The sequence below is a fragment of the Carlito syrichta genome, unplaced genomic scaffold (genome assembly GCF_000164805.1).
Source record: "Carlito syrichta isolate Samal-C Ts95f unplaced genomic scaffold, Tarsius_syrichta-2.0.1 Scaffold153593, whole genome shotgun sequence".
Classification (NCBI taxonomy): Eukaryota; Metazoa; Chordata; class Mammalia; order Primates; family Tarsiidae; genus Carlito; species Carlito syrichta.
Genome location: NW_007097689.1, coordinates 43,272 through 60,219, shown reverse-complemented (window position 1 = coordinate 60,219; position 16,948 = coordinate 43,272). Strand labels below are relative to the sequence as shown.

Genomic DNA, 16,948 nt, shown 5'->3' with positions numbered 1-16,948 from the left:
AAAAAAAAAAAAAAAAATCAAGCATCTAGAATAAGAGAACTATACATGTTCTTTTTTTTTGGAGTGGGAGTCTCACTCTGTTGCTTAGGCTGGAGTGCAGTGGCATGCTCACAGCCTTGACCTGCTGTGCTCAGGTGATCCTTCCACCTCAGCCTTCCAAGTAGCTGGAACTACAGTCATGTGCTACCATGCCCACTAAATTTTTGATTACCGTAGAGACGAGGTCTCACCAAGTTGCCCAGGCTGGTCTCAAACCTCTGAACTCAGGCAATCCTCTAGCCTCGGCCTCCCAAAGTGCTGGGATTACAGGCTTGAGCTTCCGCGCCCGGCCCACATGTTCTCATAGTTAGAAACATCTGAAAGCCTGTCTCTTTGCATGAGGCATGTGCAAACAATCATTAAACAGTGCTCCTAACTGATCAAAACACATCACAACATCTTGTTCTTCCATTGTTTTTCTCCTCTCTATTTTTTATAACTACACTGGAAAATAAAAGTTGGCCAAACCTGACTTACACATGAGGAAACTGAGACTCGGAGAAGCTCAAAGACCTACTCTAGGTCACACAGCTGCTGAGTGCAGAAGCTTGAATTTGCAACCGTGTTTGCTTGGTTCCTGAGGCTACATATTTTACAGGAAGCCCTGTGAGCCTTCAGTTCCCTGTGCTTAGAAACAATAGTGTACGATTGATACTTCCTACTGAGGAAGGAAAGCGGTGGGGCCTGGGACGATGGGAGCCAAGGTGGGAGTGGAGTGAGGGCCAGGGACTTGGTACCTGCAGCAGGGCCAGGGCCCAGGTGAAGCGGATGCGACAGCAACGGAGAGAAGAGCGAGAGGCAAAGACGCCAGCCTGGTACAGCATCTGGTACCTGAGGTGGGGGCAGGGAGTAGGAGGAAGTTCCTCTGGGTACCTGCATGCTACCCTGGGTACCTAGTGGGCAGGTCATCCCTTCCCAGCCTCAGCCCCATCACCAGGAGCCTCCCAGCCCACTGCCCTCACTTCTCTTACCAGCGGTACTGCTGAGCGTGACTCAGGGATGTGTTCCGAAAAAACAGAAGCTCAAACTGCAGCAAAGGCCAGGCAGGGGAAAGGGTTGGGGCTGTGTGGGTCCCAACATCAATCCCTACTTCCACACCCCCCCTCAGCATCCCTCACTCACAAGTCCCTGATTGATGAAATATTCGGCAAAGTAAACCACTACCAAGGGGATGATGTACCATAGCAGGCCCTGGAAGGGTCAGAAGATATAAGTGGAAGGCCGGGAGATGGGCACCCCCCACAGGGATACACCACAGCCACCATTCAAACCTTGAACACAGTCCACCTTTCCTGAAGGGAGAGGCTCGAGCTGGATCCTGCAGGGTAAAAGGGAGACAAAGGCAGATACCAGAGTTATTAATCAGCCGACATGGCAGTAGGAACGTACTTATATGCCACTGGAGAGTACACTGAGAAATAGTTAAAATGGTAAACTTCCTATTCTATACATACTTTACCACTATTAAAAAGAAAAAAGAGTTAACCAGAGGAGACTTTTCATGGCTCTTGTCTATCTGCCTGCTCTGCCCAGTCTCACTGGCCCTTTTGTTTCTAGAACATCCATGCTCATTTCCACCACAGGACCTTAGCACTTGCTGTTCCTCCAGTGATGAATTTCTGGGACATAGTACTAAATGAGTATTTCTTGAGTAGATGAATGTTTTCCCTGTAGCCAGTACACTCGCCCTCTTTGCCTCATGACTATGTCCATTGTAGGGAGGAAAAGACTAAAACCCAGAGACAGAGGAAGCGACCTTTTTGAGGGTCTGTGTCTCTTACCTGGCTTAGACCCTGGAACCTCGGTGTTTATCAGGGGCTGCCGAGCTGCTGTCTCTGCCTCCTCTGCCCCTCCAGGGTCCTGGGGCTCAGGAGACGTGAGCAACAAGAAGTAACTAGGAGGAGGATGCAGACAGGGTCAAAGAGCCCCAGTTAGTCTGGGAGGGTCCCCAAAGGCTGACTAGGCCACTCCCGCCCAGGGCACACCACATATTTTAACACTTCCAAGGACAGGAAGCTCACTGCATCTAAGGTACCCATCCTATTCTGGAGAGTTCCAATTGTGGGAAAATGCTTCTTTCTTTGGAGCTGAATTTGTCTCCTTGTTGTTTCTATCCATGGGCTCTCCTTTTGACTGCTGGTTCACACCAAGCCAGGAATCAGTTTTGTTTCCTTGTCATTATTATTCTGAGTTGGGATCTTACTCTGTTGCCCAGGCTGGAGTGCAGTGGCATGATCACAGCTCACTGCAGTCTTGACCTCCTGGGCTCAGGCAATCCTTTTGCCTCAGCCCCCAAATTAGCAGGGACGATAGGCACATACCACCATGATCAGCTAATTTCTTAATTTTTTTGTACAGATGAGGTCTTGCTATGTTGCCCAGGCTGGTCTTGAAGTTCTGGGCTCAAGCGATCCTCTTGCCTTGGCCTCCCAAAGTGCTGGGATTACAGGTGTGAGCCACTGCGCCTGGCCAACTTGTCATTATTAGTCTATCGACTGCTCTAGCTACCGGTAATTATATGTTCACTCTGTGCTAGGCCAGAACTTCCCAAAATTTAGTCACTTGCCATATCCACATTCCTCCTTCATATAAAAGTTTTTACTTAATATTTTCCTTTAAATTGACTCACTTTTTCTACCTGGCCTTGTACTAAGCAATAAACTGTAGAGATCCAGGTTTGATTGACAGTTAAAATTTTTTCCTAATATGCATGAAATCATACACAGAACTAATAAGATAAAGTCCACCCCTGTCCCACTTCAGATCATCTTGGGAACCACACAGTGCTGAATGTGTCACACTCATCACCTCGGGGAAAGCAAGAACCACCACCATTTGAGATACAGGGACACCAAGGGTTCAGACAGGTGAAATAACTTGTCCAGTGCCACACAGCTAATAAGTGGCAGCTCCAGGACTCAAACCCAGGGCTATGAGAGTCCAGAATCCACATTCCCTCCTAACAAGGCTGTAGGTATCTGAAGATTGGGATCATGATCATGTTCTCTCTTTTCAAATTTCTCTTCCTCCCGGTTCAGGGCAGCTCACCTGGCCAGCAGCAGGGCAGGTATACCCAGCATGGACAGCAGGGTATGCTGTGGGGAGAGGCCTGCTTGGGTGAGGCCCAGGTAGGACAGGGCCCCCAGCAGCCCGGCTCCCCCAGTACCTGAGGACCACCAGGAGATCACAGCCCTGAGAGGAAGAACACAAGAGTACTTAGGAGGACCAAAGCCAGCAGTGGGATGGCCCCTCCCCCCACCCCTTGCTCTGCTTGCTTACCTGGGGTAGAAGGCCGTGAGTGAGAGGAAGGTGACCTCCCCCAGGCCTGACGAGATGCTAGCCAAGACCACACCTGGGAGGAGGACAAGCACAGAGGTGGCCATACCTGATCTCTCCCAGACAGCCCCAGTCCCCTAAGGTGTTTGACCATGGCCTCCTCTATGTCAGCTCAGAGGGGCTAAAAACAGATATCATGGCAGGCTGAGATCCAGATCTGAAGTAGACCCAACCTCTTCTTCCACAGACCCTCTCCTGGAGAACAGTACCTCCATTCACCCAGTTATCAGACCAGGAGCGCGAATTCATCCTCGACATCTCATCCCCTGCATCACAGAGTCTTGGTGACGCTGCTCACCTCAGTCTCTACTTAATCTATCCATTTCCTCCTATCTCCTCCACCACCTTCTCCTCCACCTTGCCCTCGTCATCTCCCACCTCCTAGTGCTGACAGCCCTAGCAGGCCTCTGAGGGTTACAGAAGTCATTCCTTTCTTCCAGGAAACTGGGGAGCCTACCCCCACACATGCTTCTCTGGTCCCCTCACCTGACACAGAACCACACACTCACCACACAGGCTGGTCCCCACTGAATGAGAAAAGGCAACTAGGATGAAGCTCCCTGCAGCACAAACTCCACTGAGGAGAACCCGAGGGCTGAGGCAGAGGGTGGGGGAGGGAAGGTGAAGGTCAGCCTCTGCTCTCAGCTCCCCAGCCCTTCCTCCCACCACCCCCATCCAGACCTGTAGGGCAGCAGATGAAGGCCAAGAGGAGCCAGCAATTTGATGACGAGGGTGGGGAGGATGTCTGCCAGGAGCACCGCCTGGGACAGGACAACACAGTGAGACCCCAGATCTTCTCAGGGACCACCTTTCCAACTAAGCGGCTGAGAAAAGGCAGCAGCAGGCCAGTTAGGCCTGCTACGAACACAAGCTCTGGAGTCAAACAGATCTGGGTTCAAGTCCCAGCTCTGCTGCTCCTTAGCAGTGTGTCAAGACATTTATGTTCTCTGAGCTTCGGTTTCCTCATCTGGAAAATGGGGGTGATTATAGTACCTAGCTCACAGGACTGTTGTATGATACGCTACATACAGAAAGGACTCAGTAAATGCTGGTCTCTATTTTAATCATGACGGTCCCAGCTGAGCCCTGAGGGGTTGGGGGTGGGGTCTATAGACCTAGAGGGCCTGGGTCAGGAGAGGACCAGATGAGTACGCACAGCTGTGGAGACAGAGTTGCAGTCAAATCGAGATGAGCTATTGTGGGGGTTTGGCGTTGGGCCTGGGTCCACCTGATGGGAGAGAAGAAAGTCTTTCACTTAGGGAAGAAGGAGTAGACAAAAAGAGCCTGGCTCCAGTCCCACCTCTGCTTTAACCTGAAGAATGGCTTTGAGTCTGAACCAGCCTCTCAGATCTCAACTTCTCTGCGTGCATGATGAAGGGGGTGGTTTCCATGAGTCTCAAACGAATGGCCCAGAGGCCAAAGGCAGTTCTACAAATGGACTGTTTGAGTAACACATTCAAGAGCTTTCTTCTTTTTTTTTTTTATTATGGTTTTGTGGGGTACAGTTAAGGGTTAGGTGTACATCTTCTTTTTTTTTAAGGAGCTTTCATATAAAAATTTGAATTTCCAGAAAATCTGACCCTGGACCAAATTCACTGCTGGACCTGCATGATGGCAGCTGCTCTCCTCGGATGAGGTATGCACCCTCTAGCTCACCACAGACAAGCGATTCTCAACCAAGGGAAACTTGACTACTCGCCAAGGAAGATTTGGCAATGTCTGCAGACATTCTTGTCTGCCACAACTGAGGGTCAAGGGATGTGCTATTGGCATCTAATGGGTAGAGGTTAAGGATGCTCCTAAATGTCCTACGGTGCTCAGGAAAGTCCCATGACAAAGACTCATCCACCTCAAAATGTCAATAGGGCCCAGGTTAAAAAACCCTGCCATAGACCCTAGTCCTACCCAGCCAACATTGAGGCTTGCAAACCCAGCACCCATGAATCTCGTAAAGGCGCTTCCTATTCCAAGGGTCTGGCAGACTGGGATCTTTAGCTCTCTTACCTCTTGGCCACTCCATTCTATGAGTTTTTAGAGGGCCTCTGTCCCAGGGTGAGTGCCTAACCTTCCCATAGGGACCAACCAGGGGGTCACTTACATGGCTCTGGTTCCCAGGTGACCTCTCATGGCTAAGGATGTCATGGGCAGCACTCAGCATCACCACATAAGAAAAGTTGTTGCAAAGGCCCAGCAGCCTGGAGTGAGCAGGACAGACCTCAATTTCCTCTCAGGCCTACAATTCATCCACAAACCTCCCCCTTGCCTGTGTCCATCAATCAGCTTCCTCTTTTTCCCCCTCTATCACCAGATCTCATCTTCATTCAATGTTTGGTTCAGAAATAGAGGCTTTGGGATCACGGGCCTGGGTTCACGTCCAGTCTCCAAGACCTTTCTCAGGCAGCTACCTTTGATCAGGCTCTCCTCTGAGCTCTCACTATGATTCAGTTCCTGGGGCATTTCTGAACCAGTGGTGCACAGTGGTGCAGTGAAAAAATCCTGGGGCTTGAAATTCAAAGGACAATGTTCAGGTCCCAAGTCTGCTGCTTCCCCCTTTAGTGGCCTCGGTCTACTCATGTGTAAAGTGGGCATACAAATTTCTCTTCTGACTCCCTCACGAAGTGCTGTAGGGATCAAAATAAGATAAAACCAGCTGGGCACAGTGGCTCACACCTGTAATCCCAGCATTTTGGGAGGTGGAAGTGAGAGTATTGTCAGCCCAGGGGTTCGAGACCAGCCTGGGTAACTTGGTGAGACCTCGTCTCTACAATAAATCAAAAAATTAGCTGGGTGTGGTGGCACATGCCTGTGGTTCCAGCTACTTGGAAGGCTGAGGTGGAAGGACCACTTGAGCCCAGTGGGTCAAGGCTGCGGTGGCTATGAGGGTGCCACTGCATTCTAGACTGGGTAACAGAGTGAGACTCTAACTAAAAAAAAAAAAAAAAAAAAGATAATACCAAAGTGCCTTAGGTTCCATGAAGAGTTTTTTTAAAAGCAGGATTTATTGAGAGGACAGAAAAGCTCCCAGAGTGGGAGGGGACCCAAGGAGGCTGCGTGCATGAAGGATCTTGTTATGTGTACTCTCATTTCCCTGAGCTGCACAGTGATGGGAAGAAAACTGGGCCCAGAGCCAGAGATTTCATAAATGACCTTTCCATCCTATGAAGTGATACTTACTACTCTTTCCATTTTACTGTTGAGGAAACTGAGACTTAGAGAGGTTAAGTGACCCTTCCAAAGAATACATGAGAAGCTACTACCAACCCAATCTGTCACCCAAGACTTTGATGTTTAGGTTAATGCTAGAAATATTTTCCAAGGCTCAGTATTAGAATGATCCTAAAGGTAGATGGAGGACCTTTTATTTTACAAGTTTTAGTAGTGATGCATTTATTTAAATGTGTATTAGGAGAATACTGGTATTCCATGTACAGTAGTGATTTTTTTTTTTGAGTTGGAGTCTCACTCTGTCGCCCAGGCTGGAGTGCAGTGGCATGCTCATGGTCACTCCAGGGTCCACCTGCTGGGCTCTGGCGATCCTTCTGCCTCAGCTTTCCAAGTAGCCTGAACTACAGGTGTGCGCTACCACGCCCGGCTAATTTTTGATTTATTGTACAGACGAGGACTCGCCAAGTTGCCCGGGCTGGTCAAGAATCCGCGGGCTCAGGCAATCAACTCACCCAGGCCTCTCAAAGTGCTGGGACCACTGAGCCCGGCCCAGTAGTGATTTTAAAGTTTTAGTTTTTAAGATATGTGTATTAAAAACGTTTAAGGCTGAATTGGGTAAAGGAAAAATATGAAAGAAATAATCCTACAGGTGGTATGAGGACCTGGCCAAATGTGAAGGTGGTAAGTAAAGGAGTGAAGTTTGGAACATTTAAGCGCTGCTTCACGCAAAGCAATTACATCTGTCAATATCTGTGGATTCAGTTCCTTGGTGCCATCCAACTCCTTCTTCCCCTTTTCCTCCATTCTCTTCCCTCTTCCCATCATTACTTTTGCTGGACTCTCAGGCCACTCACCAGAAGCCGACCGCGTTCTTCCAATGCACACCCTGGTGGTCCGACAGAGGGGGCCGGGGCTCCGGGACGGTCTCCTCCCCTGGGAGGGCGAGAAGAGGGCATGACCTCCACTCCACTCTCAGGTGCACGACAGCCCCATGAGTGTCTCCCCCGGGCAGAGCCAGCTCTCACTTCCCTCAGGTGCGAGTCAGAGGTGGTCACCACCGTGAGGGTGGGCCGAAATACTCACCTTCGGAACCCAAAAGGCGCCACCGCGAGCCCGCACAACATCCCATGGCATCAAGTTCGGGTTCCTCCCAAAGTCCAAAATCATAGAGTGTTCAGAGTCGGCTCCCAAGGGATGGTTGAGGGTCTGCGACAGGTGAGAAGGATCAACGCCCCACCGTCGGTCCCGGCTCCGGCTAGTCTGCAGCACTCGCACCCCGGGATCAGACTGGCCCGGGGCTCCATCTCGCGGCGTCTCGCCCCCTCCCACGTCCCACCACGCCCCACCTGTCGAACTTTGCCCCCGCCCCCTCTACGACAGGGGACCCTGCGGCGTGTACCTTTAAGAGCAGCCGAGCGTTCCGCTCCGAAGAGGCAGGTTGTCGGGTCACGTGACAGCACCCGGCTTCCCCCATCACGTGCTCGGAGGTCCTCCCTATTTCCGGGTCTTTTCTTGGTCTTCGCTTTAGGTCATCTCAGCTTCGGGGCATGAGAAAGGGGGAGACCGGGAGGACCCTGGAACCGTAGGTTTTAAACTGGAGCGGATGGGATCAACAAGTAGAGCCATGAGGTTAGATTAGCCGCGCCCGAAGCTAGGACGGTATCTTGCCAGCACTACTCATGGCTGCGGCCGGCTTCAGTTTCCTTCTCTCGGCATGCACTTGCCAGAAACAAATATGACCACCTGCCTACTCCCTCGCCGCGTCTCCCTATCCCCCACCCCCTTTCCCCAGACGATACTGTTTGGGAACAAAGACAGCCAGCGTCAGATCATTCTTACTCCTATCTGTTGCCCTTAGAAAATGTTTTAGAAACCTAAAATAAAGGTTACGCCGATAAATGATCTATTGGTAGTATCCAAGACGTTGAGATCCCTTTTTAAAAATTACCCTACAATCAAAAAATACCAGGATGTAATCCTACCCCTGATTTTATAGATGAGAAAACTGAGGTACAAAAAAAAAAAAGAAAAAACGGGAAGTTACAATCATACAACGGGAGACCTAAAGGACCTTAGAAACCTATATGGCAATAAGAAATAAAGCCCCAGAGGCAGGGAGCCATTGAACAGACTGTTGCAGGATTTCTGCCTCCAATCAAGGGTGCTTAGCCCAGGTGATTCTAAGGCCTAAAATTCTGATTCTTTAATCTCATCCAATTGTCCGAATTAAAAATTAGGAAAGTGGAGCTGGGGAGGGGGGAATAGGGGAGAGATGTAGATCAAGGTCACGCCACATAGTCCCAAATAAGAAGTCATACCCTTACCTTCCTCTAGGTGGAAAAGCAGTATCGTGATTCTCTTCATCATGTCCTTCCCCTGTTAATCTCTGCTATGGGCTTCCAACAGCCTGTGCCCATCTCTACCAGCTTTCTCACCACCAGGCCTTCACATTGGTGTTTGAAATGTGCCACCTCTGGTGTGCTTCCCAGGCCACTCAACCAATTAAAAATGGAGCCCTACTACCCATGCAGGGCTCTAGAAATTCAGCAGTGTTTCATACATGGCCTATGCCCTCAAGGAACTCACAGGAGGGTGGAAGGTAGACACAAATAACCACAATATGAAGTTTAGACAAGTTCCCTTTTGCAAGAGTAACCATAAATGAGGGGATGGGCATTGAAACCACCAATCCAGCCCTTTCATCCCCTTGGGGAAGCATTATTGACACTGAAATGAGAAGCCACAGTTCCCACCAGCCCCCTCCTCACTCCTACTCCTTGTCCCCCGGCAAAACAGGAACCACAAACCCCAGCTTCCTCTCACAGAGTGGCTGTGGTTTGGGGGAGACGGAAATGGCTGAGGTGTGAATACAGGACCTGAGTCACTTGAGCTGCAATTACCGCATGCCTCCTCCCCTCCCCCCCCAATTCTGAGTTCTCCTGCTCCCACTTTTTCCTTTCTGGCCTCCCCCTTGCCCTTTAGTTCCACAGGTGCACCTGAGTCCTTGTGTGATGCATACTCACTTCCTGGCCTGGAGTGGAGGCTGCTGTGGGCATTAGGGGGAGTGGGCAGGGCCTAGGGTGGGGATGCGTCAGGGAGAGACAGGGGAAGAGGAAGTGTCTTGAGTCCTGGGGAAGACGGCTTGTCTTGGTGGGTGGGGACGGTCATTGTCAGCTTTCTGGACACACAGAGACAGACAGGATGGAATTCCTCCGGCTACACCTCCCTGGGCTGCATCAGGCCTTGAGGGGGGCACTGGTGAGAGGGGCAAAGAAATGCCAGAGACTTCCACCCTGCTCCCTGGGATCTCACCTCAGGGACCCTCCCCGAGGGCCTCACCTTCCCTCCTCTCTTTAGCCTCTCTTCAAACTTAGAATTCCTTTCTCAGGATCAGGCAGCCTCCTAGGCCAATCTTTTCTGGATTTCAATACTCCCACTTTGACAAACACATCCACATACCCCTCATCTAGGCCCTTTCTCGCTCCTTCTGCAGATCCTGTTCTCCTCTTCCCAAATCCTAGAACCTTCTTTTTTATCCTGGACTCCTCTGGCCCAGGTCCCCCCAGGGAAAGAGGGGGAAAGGACTGGACCTCCCCTTAATGCCTTTGCCCCTCCCTCTTTTCTAGGATTCCTTCAGCACCTTTGTCTCCTACCTCATGGGAGATGCAGTCCCCACTGTGGAGAGGGAGGCACAGGCAGCCGAAGAACTGGTGGTGGTGGCTACAGGAAGGCCAGGGAGGACTGTAGAGGAGGAAGCCCAGGAGGCCCTTAAGGACATTAGAGGCAGCCAAAGAGAGAGGGCTGGAGGGCTAAGAGGGCCTGGAGAGGCTGGAAGACACCAAGGGGGAAGCTCAGTTGCAGAACAGACCTGGGCCTGGGAAGACGGCAGCTCCCATGGGTCCGAAACAGATAGGCAGGACACTGGGGCTGCTAGCTGCCAGGAGCCAAGTACCCCCTTGCTGGCTGAAAAGAAGTCTGAGGCAGGGGCTGGGGCTTGCAGAGACAGGAGCGGCCAAGTTCAAGAGAATCAGGAGCCTGATGAGCAGGAAGTGAACAGAGGGGAGAGGCTGAGAACCTGGGAACAAGAGGAGGAGGAGGAGGAGGAAGAGGTCAGGGCAAGAGAGCCAGGGATGGCCAGAGGGGTGGAGTCAGAGTGGACCTGGCACAGGGAGCCTGAGGGGAAGGCTGGTGCCAACGGGCAAAAGGTGGCAGGGGACAGCAGGGAGATAGAGCAGGTGGTCAAGGAGGCAGTTGTAGAGGAAACTGAGGGGCCTGGGGCCAAAGAGGCTGGGAAGGAAGAAGAGGTGGTGGTCGTGGTGAAGGGTGGCCTAAGCACAGGGGAACAGGGGACACAAGGTCCAGGGGCAGAGTCTGAGGACTGGGCAACCTCTGGCAGAGAGGAGGCCTGGATAACCTCAGGTAAGGAAGAAGTCAGGACAGCCTCAGGCAGGGAGGACGCTGGAACAACTTCAGACAGGGAGGACAGGAAGGAGGTCAGGACAACCTTGGACAGGGAGGAGGCCTGGACAACCCCCGGCAGGGAAGATGTTAGGACAACCTCAAGCAGGGACGAGGTCTCGGCGACCTTAGGCAGAGCAGAGGCCTGGACAACCTCAGGCTGGGAGGAAGTCAGGACAGCCTCAGGCAGGGAGGAAACTGGAACAACCTTAGACAGTGAGGATGCCTGGACAACCTCGTGTAGGGAGGAAATCAGGACAGCCTCAGGCAGGGAGGAAGCTGGAACAACCTCAGACAGGGAGGACAGGGAGGAGGTCAGGACAACCTTTGGCAGGGAGGAAAGCTGGACAATTTCTGGCAGGGAAGAGGTTAGGACAACCTCAAGCAGGGAGGAGACCTGGACAGCCTCAGGCAGGGAGGAGGCTGACCTCTCAGAAGACAGGGAGACAGAATATGAACTAGTCCCAGGTGAAAGGACCCCAGAAGCTACTGGGAAAGTCTGGGCCCCAGAGGAGGAGGTGGTTGAGAAGAGAGAGGCTGAGGTGAGTCTTTTCCCCAAACAGGCCCAGGCCCTGGGTGCTGAGGGAGTGGAAGAGGCAATTGAGAGCCAGAGAGCAGGGAGGGAGGCTACCAGAGGCCAGGAATCAGAGGAGGAGTCAGGCGGGGACTTTGAGGGCCAGGCAGATCAGAATAGGAAAGAGCCTGAGAGGAAACCAGACTCCGAGATCAGGGCTGATGGGGCTGGGCTGGAGGAGGTAGTACAGGCAGAGGACGTCCAGGAGGAGAAAGAGAGTTGTGGGACCCCAGAGGCTGAGCTGCCTCCGGACATAGAGGCTGAAGGTGATGCTGACTTGGAGGCAACCCCAGAGGCCAGGCCTGAGGAGGAGTTCACGGGGAAGAGGAGTGAGGAGGCTCTGAGGATCAGCGATGCACCAGGGGTGGAGTGGGAGGGCTTCGAACACAAGGTCACTGAAGGTCAGGAATCTGAGCTGGTGGAAGGTGCCCAGACCCCAACAAAGCAATCTGAGAAAGGACAGGGGGGCAAGGAAGAACTCTGGAGAGTTCCAGTGCTGAGCAAAGAGGATACAGAATGGAGTCTGGAAGAATATCGTGGGCACATGGGGTCTGAAAAGCCTGAGGTCTTGGAGGCTTTCCCAGAAGCCTGGGAAAACTGGAGAAGGGACGTGGAGAGAGGGACTACCCAGGAGGAAGATGCAGATGCTGAAGAGGGGGAGAAGGTGGTTGCAGGAAGCCAGGCCCTGGAGGCCAAGGCCGAAGCAGGCCAAGATTCTAAACTACCAGAGGCCCCAGAGGCAAGCAGAGAGGAGGAGAAAGCAAAGGAAACAGGATATGGAGCAGAGGAGGGAGAAGCCTCTGGAGCAGAGAACCAAGAGCTGGATGGGAGCAGTGGATCAGAAGCAGGGACAGGCCAGTCACTGGCAGAGGTAGATGTCAGAGAAACCATAGATGAGGAAATGGAGGCCGCAAGTCCATTAGAAGCAGACAGAACATTCAGCAAAGGTTGGAGGCTAGACAGCAAAGACACACAGACCAATTCTTTGGCTGCTGGGATAGTTGAGGATATGGTGGTCTTGGATGAAAGGGCTGCTGGGATTGGGGAAGCTTGGGAGGGGGAGTTAGAGAGAGGCTGGGACTCAGAAGGGAGACAGGAGGCTGTAGTGGGAGAGAACAGAGGTGGGCAGGAGTCTGGCCTGGAGGGCTCAGCAGAGGAAGAGGTGGTTGGTAGAGGTGGCCAAGCAGAGGCTTTTGAGGTCAGAGAGGGAGAGCCTGGGGGAGGGCAGGTAGAGCCTGGGGAATCTGTGGGGGCAGAAGGAAACTGTGGGCAAGATCACTTGACCTTGGACTTCTTAGCAATGAGGACAGAGGGAACTGGGGTCATACAGGAGGCTCAGGGGTTTCTAGGAGAGCAGATACTATTGGAAAAAGAGAGTGACGAAGGGCAAGTGAGAGAGCAGAGGGGAGACAGGGAAGGACAGCATGGGGACCACCACCCTGAGGGAGGGGCACCCAGGCCCCTTGATGTGGCGGATACCCTGGATGTGAACGATATCAAGGCGACTGGAAGCCAGAGGGCAGAGGCTGAGGAGACTGATCCAGAAGGCTTGGGGGATGTCACGGGCCAGGAGGAGCAGCCAACAAACCAGGCAGAGGATACACTTGGGCCACGAGGGGACGCTGAGACTGCTGAGGCCGCCGGAAGTGCCAGAGGGGATGCTCGTGGCAGCTGGAGTGAGGTGAGGGCTCCCCTGGGGTCCCGGATGGGACCAAGTGGAATCTGGAAGCCAGCCCCACAGTCCTCTATGCCCCCATCCCTGCAGGCCCTGCTCCCTGGATCCCGCTTGGATGTCTCTGTCCCGAGGAGCCGCGTGCTCCTCTCACGAAGCTCCTCACAGCGTCGCTCCCGGCCCTCTTTCCGTCGGGCCCCTACCCCTGAGTCGCTGGAGGACCCATCGGCCCCCAGCCTCCAGCCCGAGGAGGAGCTGCCAGCCCCTGAGCAGAGACTTCTCCAGCCAGAGGAACTACCAGAGCCAAGCCCTCCGAGACCCGAAGGGACCCCGGTGCCAGCCAGGGGAAGGCCCCTGGGATACGGGTAGGCACAGGGTGACCGGGCTGGGATGGGCAATGAAGCTATGGGCGCCTGGCACCAGCTCTCACAGGCCTGTCTTCTACCTCCAGATTTGGCTTTGCACACCCTGGCATGATGCAGGAACTACAAGCCAGACTGGGCCGGCCAAAGCCCCAGTGACTGGGACCTGGTACCCTGGGAGCCAGGCCCTGAATAAGAGTCAAGGCTCACTCGGACCCTGCTCACCCATGATTCCTTCTGCCACCTTGGATGCATCCTTTCTACCCTCTGAACCTCAATTTCTTGATCTGTCATTCACGGAGCAGACAAAACCAGACATCTGGGAAGACCTTGAACTTAAGAAGTCTGATTCTCCAGTGCAGGCTGCTGGACCACCTACCCATGGGGACCACTTCTCACAGGTCTCTGCCCTGGTTCCTCCCTAGCCTGTCTCAGTGGTTCATAAGACTGAAAGGAAGACTGAGAGGGGACAGAGACTATTCTTCCCACAGCCTTCCCTCTCTGACCCCTGTCCCCAGCCCATGCACCCTGCTCAAGTGTCTCAGAGCTGAGCAGAAGTTACACAAGCCTCTGGGTTTGAAGCCAGCCCCAAGGAAAGGGGTTAGGAGGGTCTAAGAGTCAAAGGTTGCTGGAAGCTGCCTTGAGCATCCAAAATGGTGGCTTAGCCTCAGAACACTCTGGTTACTATGGCAACTGCCAGCTGAACAGGCCAGAGTGAGGGAAGGTAGGCCAAGGACCCTAAAGATGTAGGAGCAGAAAGGAGCCCAGAGTGGCCAGAGGCTGCTGACTTTGCTCCAGGCCATCCTGCCCTTTGGGTGTCGGGCAGCCCTTCCCTGAAAAGAAACTGAGGCGGGGAGAGAGTGAGAGTGCTTTATTAGGCACCCAGCATAGTGGCCTGGCCCCAGGAGGACCAGCAGACCCTGAACAATAAATAAACCACCATCTCCCTAAACAATAAATAAATATCCAAGAAATAAATACCTGTCAAGGACTGGTGGGGATTTGAGTTATTGGGTAGGGCCTGGTACTGAGGGCTGCTAGAGCCTTGCCTTGTCTAGGGCAGATGAACTAGAGGTTGTCCTGTTGGGCAAGATTCCAGTTCCAGAGTCCTACAGGGTGAGGGGTAGGGGGCTGAGAAGTTACCCCATCAGGACTGGGGCCGGGTATTGGGAATCCCAAGGCCTACGCTGGGTGCCCGGCCTTGGACAGCAGCAGCAAGTCCCGCACGGCCCGAGATAAGACAAGCTCCAGGGAGTGTAGCAGCTGGTAGGTGGAGAGGAGCTGGGGCCAGGTCACCCGGGCTGCCCCCTGTGAGGGGCCGCCTGGCACTCCTGGGAGTAGCCCCATCTCCTCTTCCTTCTCCTCCTCATCGGGGAGGGCGAATCCTGCAGCCAGCACCTGTGAGGAGAAGCCCATGGGTCAGAGAGCAGCCAGGCCAAGAGCCTGAGCTAATCTTCATCCCTTATATGTGCCCAACGGCTCATAGTGACATCAGTGACCACAAGGTCATGGTTCCTCTGGACAGCCCCTACATCAGATCTTCCATTGTGTCACCATCTCATGTGTCCTGCCGGATTTTTTGGTTCAAGAAAATGGAAGTCACAGAGCAAGATGATGCTCACAGGGTTGGGTCACTCCCCCAGCATTGCCCTGGGGGTAGGGAGTCAGGAAGTTTCTCTCTGCTGTGAAGGATTGTCTCAGGATCAGAAATGGGTAGGGGGGTGACTTAGCTCAATTTTCATGCTAGTTGCATTTTCTAGTTTCCTTTTATTAAGGGTGAAGTTTCTATTTCCCTTTGAAAGGTTCAGGAGGACCTGGGTGATGTCAGAAGGTCTGAAGGAGAAGGGAAGCAACTTTGCCATAGCACCTGCTGGTGCCATATGATGTCCTGGGAACCTCGGTGCTGTCTCTCACTCAAGACCAGCCCCCAGGAGAAGACAGAGATTTAGAGGGCAACGCTAGAGCCTGTTAAACATTCACACACGCACACATTCACACCCACACTCACACAGACACACTCTCACACTCACTCTCACATCCACACTCACACTCACTCTCACACATACTTTCACAGTACACTCAGACACACCCTCACACACTCACACTCATTCTCACGCACACACTCAAAGGATCTGGAGCCTCTCCCTCCAGACTTCCCAACCTATGGGAAGGAAGTGCTTTAAAAAGGGAGCCAGTTAGGGATGGGGCACAACATCAATAAGGGTACCTGATCTCAAACCAGGCAAAGTGGGGACCAAAGGGAGGCCTAAATTTTATCTGTATGATGACCACTTGTATACCTAATCCTGAATTGTACCCCGCAAAAAAGGGAGCCAGTGAGCCTCAGTTTTGTGTGTTGGTCTCTGGGGGTGAGGAGGGTGGGTGGGCACTCTACCTGGAAGCGGAGATGCCGCTGCAGATCCCGGAGATCCAGCCTCGTGGCCCACAGCTGCATCCTCTCTGAGCTGGTCCAGCCCCCCTGAGTCCCCAGCCCTCTCAGCAGGGCATGGAAGGGCCGAAGCATCATGGAGAGAAAGCAGAGTCGTTCTGGGTCCTATTGAGCGGGAGGGAGAAGGTCATGAAAGGCCTGTAGGCCAAGGCTGACCATTCAAACCCAAACCCCTCTGTATCCAGGTCACCCTCCCATTTCAGCCTCCGTTCCTTCCCCATCTCTCTCCTCCTCAGCCCCAGCTCCATCCCCATTGCCTTCCTGTGCTCATCATCACCCCCATCTCAGTCTCTGACCTCCACCCCATCTCCGACCTCTACCCCATCCCCTTTTCCAGCCCTTTTTTCAGTCCCATGCCCAGACCGTTCTCTCACCCACCCCGTCGCCGTCCCCCTAGCTTTCTCCATCTGCAACCTCATTCCGTTCTCTTCTCCATCCCACCTCCCTTTACATCCTTGCTCATTCCTTTCCCGTCCTCATGTCCATTCCTAATCCCCATTCCATCTCTCCTCTGCAAGTCTAGACTCATTCTCACCATCTTTCCATCCGTCCCCAACACCCTTCCACTCCCCACCAGTGATCCCCAACCTCGCTCCCTCCCCTACTTTTTCATCACCCTGACTCCAACCTTCTTCTCATTCCCGACCCATCCCCACTCTCACTCCTGGCGCCACCTCCATCCGTCTTCCATGCTGCTGTCATCTCTCTCCCCAATCCCATGCCGTTCCCATGCCAGCCTCTTTCCATGCCTGGCTTCATCCTTACCCTCCTCCTAACCCCATTTCTGTATTTCAGCTTCATCTTTATATCCAACAACACACTCAACCTCACCCAGATTCTTTTTTTTTTTTTGAGTTGGAGTCTCACTCGGTCGCCCAGACTGGAGTGCAGTG

General features: G+C 53.0%; 3 protein-coding genes across 8 annotated transcripts in view; 1 reads left to right on the top strand and 2 right to left on the bottom strand.

Moving 5' to 3' along the window:
* The window catches only part of CLN3 (CLN3, battenin), an 11,172-nt gene extending 2,951 nt beyond the window's left edge, over positions 1–8,221 (bottom strand). Inside the window, exons 1-14 of one of the 6 annotated variants that reach the window (XM_008050682.1) lie at positions 7,940–8,221; positions 7,624–7,746; positions 7,395–7,473; positions 5,474–5,570; positions 4,532–4,603; positions 4,057–4,136; positions 3,885–3,970; positions 3,319–3,391; positions 3,088–3,231; positions 1,821–1,933; positions 1,311–1,357; positions 1,162–1,230; positions 1,011–1,066; positions 777–870 (exon numbers count right to left, since the gene is read on the bottom strand). In XM_008050682.1, the coding sequence (XP_008048873.1) occupies positions 777–870; positions 1,011–1,066; positions 1,162–1,230; positions 1,311–1,357; positions 1,821–1,933; positions 3,088–3,231; positions 3,319–3,391; positions 3,885–3,970; positions 4,057–4,136; positions 4,532–4,603; positions 5,474–5,570; positions 7,395–7,473; positions 7,624–7,669 (1,056 nt within the window). In that variant the 5' untranslated portion in view covers positions 7,670–7,746; positions 7,940–8,221. Of the gene's footprint in view, positions 1–776; positions 871–1,010; positions 1,067–1,161; positions 1,231–1,310; positions 1,358–1,820; positions 1,934–3,087; positions 3,232–3,318; positions 3,392–3,884; positions 3,971–4,056; positions 4,137–4,531; positions 4,604–5,473; positions 5,571–7,394; positions 7,474–7,623 lie in introns of all 6 variants that reach the window. The other 5 variants (XM_008050683.1, XM_008050684.1, XM_008050688.1 and 2 more) reach the window with 5 other exon arrangements.
* A 1,511-nt stretch (positions 8,222–9,732) lies between these two features.
* On the top strand, positions 9,733–13,765 carry APOBR (apolipoprotein B receptor). Its single transcript, XM_008050709.1, has 4 exons — positions 9,733–9,798; positions 10,167–13,253; positions 13,338–13,609; positions 13,696–13,765. The coding sequence occupies exons 1-4, from the start codon at positions 9,742–9,744 to the stop codon at positions 13,763–13,765; spliced, it is 3,486 nt and encodes a 1,161-aa protein (XP_008048900.1). The 5' UTR covers positions 9,733–9,741.
* Positions 13,766–14,788: 1,023 nt separating this feature from the next.
* IL27 (interleukin 27) overlaps positions 14,789–16,948 on the bottom strand; it is a 5,858-nt gene continuing 3,698 nt past the window's right edge. Inside the window, exons 4-5 of the mRNA XM_008050708.1 lie at positions 16,002–16,160; positions 14,789–15,004 (exon numbers count right to left, since the gene is read on the bottom strand). Of these exons, the coding sequence (XP_008048899.1) occupies positions 14,789–15,004; positions 16,002–16,160 (375 nt within the window). The remainder of the gene's footprint in view (positions 15,005–16,001; positions 16,161–16,948) is intronic.

What these genes read in the sequence shown, in the direction of transcription:
- APOBR (XM_008050709.1), top strand. Translation starts at nt 9,742, where the DNA reads ATGGAATTCCTCCGGCTACACCTCCCTGGGCTGCATCAGGCCTTGAGG. An exon ending in AGGCCTTGAGGGGGGCACTG is followed by an intron (nt 9,799 to 10,166) that starts GTGAGAGGGGCA and finishes CCTCTTTTCTAG; the next exon opens with GATTCCTTCAGCACCTTTGT. An exon ending in GGAAGGCCCCTGGGATACGG is followed by an intron (nt 13,610 to 13,695) that starts GTAGGCACAGGG and finishes TTCTACCTCCAG; the next exon opens with ATTTGGCTTTGCACACCCTG.